The 7,500-nt window shown below is 46.6% G+C and overlaps 1 protein-coding gene across 1 annotated transcript; it reads right to left on the bottom strand.

Annotated features, from left to right (window-relative positions):
- Window positions 1-75: 75 nt before the first annotated feature.
- Window positions 76-1,459, bottom strand: LOC119596697 (KRAB-A domain-containing protein 2-like). Its single transcript, XM_037946028.1, has 3 exons — window positions 1,351-1,459; window positions 477-1,267; window positions 76-276 (listed from the first exon to the last, which is right to left on the bottom strand). The coding sequence occupies exons 1-3, from the start codon at window positions 1,457-1,459 to the stop codon at window positions 76-78; spliced, it is 1,101 nt and encodes a 366-aa protein (XP_037801956.1).
- Window positions 1,460-7,500: the final 6,041 nt, after the last annotated feature.

The following is a 7,500-nucleotide window of genomic DNA, read 5'->3' as shown; positions in this document are numbered from 1 at the left end:
TTGCATCTGTTTGTTTGACACTTTTTGGGTCCTGCGCAGTTGCATTTGACAAAACGCTGTCCACCACAGTTTGATTCAAAGGTAACGGTTTCGCAGAGATACCACCCTGTCGCGATTGATGGAGTCCTCTCCCAGAAGGCGCTGAGGGCATAAGTCAAACTGGTTGCGTGACAGCTTGGCCTTCAGAACTCCTGCCTTAACTCCAATGGTGTACATGTCATTTTGGTCACGTTCCAAGACGACACCGAGAATATTCCGAGGATCACCTCGACCGACCTACCAGTGGAATAGGGACAGCAGCATTATCAAGTGGTTCGCCGGCTGCAAGGTCAATTCGACTCTGCTTGACCAAGCGTTCAGCCTGGGCAAGTTAACTCATACGGGCACCTTTTCTCTGGGTAATGATATTATTCTCTCTGCAGCTCAAATCATTTTCGGGCGATGCACTGGTTGACCAAAGTTACTGCTCAGCCGACAGCAGGGCCGATCCCTCTCTGGGTGCTGGAGACTATTGACTGATGACAGCCACATTCAGCATCGATGTCAACCTCGGCTGTTTGAGAACGAAAAGGTACCGGATGGTTCGGGTCTACTGAAGGATGATGTCCACGCTCTGCATCAACGTGAACATCGGCTGATACAAGTCGGACAGGTACCAGGGTGTTGGGGACTACTGAAGGACTGGGACGTTCTGTGTCAAAGTGAACTTCGGCTGATTCAGCACTGGGAACAGGACCTGGTTCCTCTCCGTTTTGACCGGTGGTGAGTACAGCTAACAGATCATCCTCACACTGCATTCTTTTAATTACCTCATCAGGCAGCGAGGATGATGTCAGGCCCACTTTGGCCTTACATCCAAACATGGTTGCATAGGGTGATCTGCAAATACCTGCATAAAAGCTGGAATTCTTCTGGAACTGGACAAACTTAATTCCAATGCTCCAATCCATGGTGTCGTTGTCTCCCATCCATGCAACCAACATGTCTTTGATGTCAACGTTTGCTCTTTCCATGGATCCTTGGCTCCGTGGATGTTGAGGCTTTCCATGAATGAGGACAAGTTTGGGCCAGATGATTTTCATCTCACAGATCACTTCGGCTATGAACTCTGAGCCATTATCACTCTGTAATATGTACAGAGCTCCGAACAAGAGAAATATGTCAGTGAGATAATGCGCCATTATGTTGCACGTTTCGACGATAGCGGACACAGGACACAAAATTTGGTGAGGTGGTCTTGATAGACCATAATCCATTTGTAGGAACCCTGTGCCATTGACTGTGTATCAATCAAGTCCACTTGGCCGCGAGAAGAAAACCCATCTGTCGAGATGGGTTAAACAACCACACCCTGTGTAACTGGTCGCTTTCTTTTCATCTGGCACTCTTCACAGTACGATTTAAACAATTCAAGAGCTTCCCATGTGATGTTAGCGCATTTTTTTGCTGTTTCTTTCATCATGCTCTCCCGCCCGCCATGACCTGTAGCGATGTGTGTTCTCTTGATTGCATCGTATGGTATCCTCGATGGCGACGTAGTACAGGACTGGTTCATCATCGCTCTTTCGTTTCTTTGTGAGTTTTTCTATATCACCGCAGAGAAGTATCTCATATATGAAGCAGTCATATAAATGTATGCATCAGTGGCAACTTCGGAAAACGCTTTCATACACAGTTAATCCGTTAATTACTATGGTAAACTAAAGAGTGTGTTGCGGGTATCGGAAAAAGACATACAAATGTATGCGTCAGAAGCAACTTCGCAACTATTAAAAACCAGCTAATCTTTTGATTAGTATTGAACACTAAAAGTCGGGTTGCGCTAGTCTCCGAGGTGAGCCCTCCTCATCCCCTGCGGTGCCACAGGTGAGCAATGAGTTATGAATATGAGAACAACAGTGTATTCCTATAAAATTATCGATTCATACGACAAAAATGTTGATTCGTGCATGACAATCAACTCTTAACACATTAACCAATACAGTAATACAGCAATACAACAATACAGTTATTTTTCACGAATACACGGCTCCCCGTTGGTTACCTTATACATGTACTTACTTTGTGAGCAGGTAGCATTCATGGCAACTCTTTGTACTGTTGCTGGACTTTGCTTGCTTCAGTTCATCGATAATTTGGAAATAATGCTCTTTCGGTATTAAAACCCTCTTCATCTGCTCATTTCTCCGATAAAGTTTGCGCTTGAATATCTCCTCTGTTGTGTCTGCCATGGTTCTCTTCATAGCTGTGTTGGTACTGAGGTCCCAGGCGAGCGTTTTATAGAGGAGGGTGGCAGCCCCCATCCTCCTTCCCTCCTCACCATCCCCCACTGTAGTCCTCCTGTAGCACTTCTGACATCAAGCAAACAAACAAACAAAAATTTGGTAGCCGACACCACGGGACTAGGGGTTCCGACCCTTAGACTTTGTATAGATTTAGTGGTGTTTTGAGTTAGAGGCTTAGTTCAGTGTTTTACTGATTGGTCATTTGCATATCTGCTTATTCATTCAATGTTCATTGTTTGTTTTCAAAATTAATGTTTCTCTTGGTGATATTTTAATGTTGATAGTTTAGTAGTGATTTTATATAGTAAGGAAAAAGACAGATTTATTGTTTCTAAGTATATAGGTATATTATGTATACTCAAAACATTACAGACAGCTAAACAAATGCATGCAGACGAATTACGGACGTACATGCACAGACAAATACATAAACAAATACAGACAGTAGGCGGACAAAATAAACGTACAGATGAATACAAATATATACAAATACGAATACACCCACGAACACGAACACAAATGAAAGAACACTACACTAAAGTATATTAAGGTAGCGAACACTACACTTGCTGAATGTTTGTTATATCTACAGTCACTAAACGTAAGTTTCTGCACACACCGCTGGCTAGCGCTCGCTTTTATCAGGGCACACGGAATACGACACTTAGCACTGGGAATACATGACCTGATAGGAAGTTGCAGTATCTCAAAAGGTGTCCCCATCGACCTGTTTCACCGGCAGCGGCAAGGCACCGCCTCTGTTTCACAGTCCTGCCAGCTTTCCAAGGTTACCTCGGTGACCTGGCGGCGGGAACATTGGCCGTTTGTAAGCCTATGCCGCCTGAGGTAACGAGCGGTTTGTGTAATCAGACCGCTACTGCAGCGGTTTGGGGATGTCGTCCGAACTAACGAAACTGAGGTCATGGTAATGTCCAAAGTTTAGTTAAGGTCGTAATGTTTTATCTACGTTCAAATCCTGTAGGGGATGACCTGGGCAGAGAGAGGGTGCGTGGGCCAATGAGAGGCGTGTTCACTACACTCTAGCAGCACACTGGGGAACATTCGCCAAGAGAAACCACGCAGTATCAGTTGACTAGGGCCCCCAGTGCCCTGGTGTGTATTATAGAGTAGGGTGGCAGCCCCCCCCCCCCTTCCCTCCCTACCATCCCTCGCTATAGTCATCCAGTAGCACACTAGAGGACATTCGCCAAGAGAAGCCATGCAGTACCAGTTGATTGGGGCGCCCAGTGCCCTGGTGTGTAGTCATAGTCTACCGTTCAGTAGGAAGCCGATAGGTCTCTCCTTACGGACACTAACCATCCGTTCCTCACTGACACCAGGGCAATGAGAAGCCAACATGCCTCCCTGGAATGGCACTCAGTCTCCCCTCTTCCAGCTTATTTGTTACCTGACTGTACAGATGACATGGCATTATAGGCTTCTACACTGATTGCCTGAATGAAGAAATGGATACTTAGGCAATAGGTGTAATCAGGGTGCATATTTTTCAGTCATTACACGGAATGACTGGCTATTTGAGTCATTACGTGAAATGACTGGTGGTCACAGTCATTTCACGTAATGCTTAAATATTTTAGTCATTTCATGTAATGACTAGTTTCACATATTGCTTGTAAGACACACACACACACACACACACACACACACACACGCACACACACACACACACACACACACACACACACACACACACACACACACACACACACACACACACACACACTGTGACATCTATAAATAGATCAGGGACCATGAAGCGCGGTTGCGCAGTGTTTTTCAGCGACTTTCGGATGCGGGTTTAACAATTAATCCGGCTAAGTGTAAATTCTTCCAGTCGCGTTTAGATTTCCTCGGTCATTCTGTTAGTGCTGCAGGTATTGCCCCTAACGAGGCCAAGGTAAAAGCTGTCAGTATGTTCCCCATTCCCTCTGATGCAACACAGGTAAAGTCGTTCCTGGGGTTAGCAGGTTTTTATAGACCGTTCATTAAGGATTTTGGGAGGATCGCTGCACCGTTGACACACCTCCTCAAGAAAGATGTCCCCTGGCGCTAGGGCGAGGAGCAGGTCAACGCATTTTCAACATTACAACACTGTCTATCGCACGCTCCCGTTCTTGCATTTCCGAGGTTTGATCTCCCCTTCATTCTCCACACAGACGCGTCGAATGTTGGGCTAGGAGCCGTTTTAATGCAGGAGCATGAAGGGAATCTGCGTCCTATCGGGTTTGCTAGTAGGGTTCTCACTAGTGCAGCTCTTAAGTACTTCAGAGATATTATACTGGGGTATAAGGTCATGGTTCACACAGACCACATGCCGCTCACGTCGCTTAATGGTAATGATCCGTATGGTCGTAGGGCACGTTACCAGGATATCCTGGGCGATTTCGATGTGACTTTTGTGTATATTCAGGGCCGCGCAAATGTCGCCGCTGACACGCTGTCACGTGCGCCAATCGAAAACTCGCAATCTTTGAAGCGGGACGACGCTGCTGATTTCCCCCCTTCATTTAGCTTGCCTTCGTCAGCTGTTGTGAATAGTGCTTCACAGGTTCCTCCCTTGGAGCCGCTGAATAAAGACGAGGTATATGCTGCCCAGCGTGCCGACAAAATTTATGGCCAGATCATTCGAGCCTTAGCCAAGGGCACGGCAGTCCCCAAGGTTAAGGGGTTGCCAGTTAAGGAATTTTTTTCTTGACGACACGGGACTGTTATTTCGGAGATCCCAGCCGAAGCGAATTATGGGTCGCAGACGGATCATCCGAGAAGTCCTGGTGGTGCCGGAAATTTTAGTGCCGCGTGTGTTGAAGTATGCTCATGAATACCGTGAGGCAGCACATTGTGGTGTTCATAAGGCAGTGCAGTTGACCCGTAACCGGTTTTATTTTCCGCGGTTAGTAACGAGGGTAGCTAATCACGTCAGGTCTTGCAAGACGTGCCCCTTGTACAAGGGTCACACAAGCGATCCCGCGCCTGCACTTAAGTTCGATATTCCGGATTTTCCCTGGCAGAAAGTGTCATGTGACACTTTGTCTGGTTTCACCACATCACGGTCTGGCAACAAACACATTCTAGTGTTTGTGGACAATTTTTCTCGCTACTGCGAGTTGGTGGCGGTTCCGTCAAAGGCTGCGGTTGCACGTAACGAAAGAATTTCATGATGTAATTTGTTGCCGTCACGGCTGTCCACAATAATTAAGCTCGGATAACGGTACCGAGTTTGTAAATCAGGTGTTAGCCACTCTCACGCAGCAGCTACATGTGACGCAGGTGAACATTTTGCCGTTCCGTCCACAGGCTAATGGCATTACGGAACGTTTAAATAGATCCATTCTAACCATTTTGCGGCAACTGGTGGACGACAGCAAGGACGATTGGGACGTTCTTCTCCCCACCGTCCAGTCGGCCATCAATTCTAACCTATCACTCTTCCCTGGGCGATAGTCCGCACTTTCTTTCTCACGGACAGGACAAGCGGCTGCCTTACGAACTCCTGGAGATGAGGCCGCGTCCCCTCTATGCGGACAATTATGCTGAGTATTTGGTTTCTCGGCAGCAGCGAGCGTCTCAGCAAGCAAGGCGTTCCTGACCAGGTCTCGTGACAGAATAATGAGTACCAGCATAAAGATCGCTCGTGCGAAATCTATCGGGGTCGGTTCCTTGGTATTTAAGAAAAATCATGCTCATACTACTATTCGGCCTAAGCTTAGTCCGTTATTTGTGGGTCCCTACAGAGTTGTGGCAGTAAAGAACAACAAGGCAGAGTGCAAGTCTGTCGCTGATGGCTCTGTGCAGTGGTTCCATTTTGACGTCCTGAAGCTGGCTGATCAGTATTATGAGTGTCAGGAATCATGATTGTCCTCTCATTAGTCATCCTTGCTTTGATACATCATTCTTTTCTCATTTACTTGCACTAGTCCTCGAGAGTTAGCGAGTTCGTCAGGTATATGTGTTACTCCCGTAGGGTTTTGTTTCTATCTCTATACTTAGCTGCGATTGCATGCTATTACCTGCACCGCTCATTCTAGGACGGACCATTATCATCCTATTCATTTTCTCTTGTAACTGGTTTGTGTGATATATTCTTTATGCTGGTCGTGTGAGTGGTGAGTGATATCTGGCTCTCCCTTCCAGGATGCTGTTGTCCATATTCTTTGTGGCACTCCTCATGGGAGGAGACTCGCATCGCCTGCCGCATAACGTGAAGGATGCACCTGGGGCTGTGGTTGAGGACCTTGGGAAGGTTTTCCCTATAACAAGCCATGTGGAGGTCCGGTTCTCGCTATTGCCACTCCGCAACGCGTCCAAGCTCATGCTATACCACAGGGACCAGTTAATTTCTCTTCGTGACAACCTTACCATAGATCCTTCTCTTGATGCACATGACATTCGCCTATTCAATCGTATCTTATCATCGACGATTGCAGAGTTGAATTCTTTCGTAGGGCCTCTCACTCCTACAGGTAGGGCCCGGCGAGGATTATTCAATTTTGTTGGCAATTTTGCGCACGTACTTTTCGGAGTTGTGGATGACGACACTCTTACATCCGAATTCAGGAAGTATAAGGAAAGCTTATCGTCTGTTAGTTCACAGTTTCGACTCATCTGCTCATGCTGTCAACACGCTCGCGCACAATGTTCAGGAATTAGCTACTGATTTTAAGGCTGTGCGAGGTAAGGTCGGTCAGATTGTAGGCACAGTAAACAAAGTTTCTCATCTTACCTCATTAACTTTAACTGTTTTTTTCATATCAGAGCACAGTCAACAAAATTACACAGCGATTGAATAGTTTGGCAACAGCCCTCTTCGTGCGGCGCACGGTGAGGTGTCGCCTGACGTGATTTCGCCTGTTGACATGGGCGCGGTACTTAAGAGGGTATCTTCATTTTCTGTCAAGACTCTTTTCCCTTTAAGACAACGCACTCGGTTTTACGCTAGCCTCAGGTCTTTCCTCACTGCCTCTGGGCTGTCTGTTATTATTCCAGTGCGTCCTTCTACTATCTTTAGGGCGTACCGCGTACACCCCTTCCCACACAAAACAAACAGTTCATATTACATGGTTCACGTGCCTCACACATTTATTCTTAGAGAACTAGGAGGTCATGCTCTATCTTTCCCTTCCTCTGACTTCTTAGACTCCTGTTTGAAGCCTACCAAGGACACTTTCGTGTGCTTTTCTTCACCTTTACCTTCATC

This window comes from Penaeus monodon, chromosome 38 (genome assembly GCF_015228065.2).
Source record: "Penaeus monodon isolate SGIC_2016 chromosome 38, NSTDA_Pmon_1, whole genome shotgun sequence".
In the NCBI taxonomy this organism is placed as follows: Eukaryota; Metazoa; Arthropoda; class Malacostraca; order Decapoda; family Penaeidae; genus Penaeus; species Penaeus monodon.
Note: the sequence above shows the minus strand (reverse complement) of the source record. Positions and strands in the feature narration are given on the sequence as shown.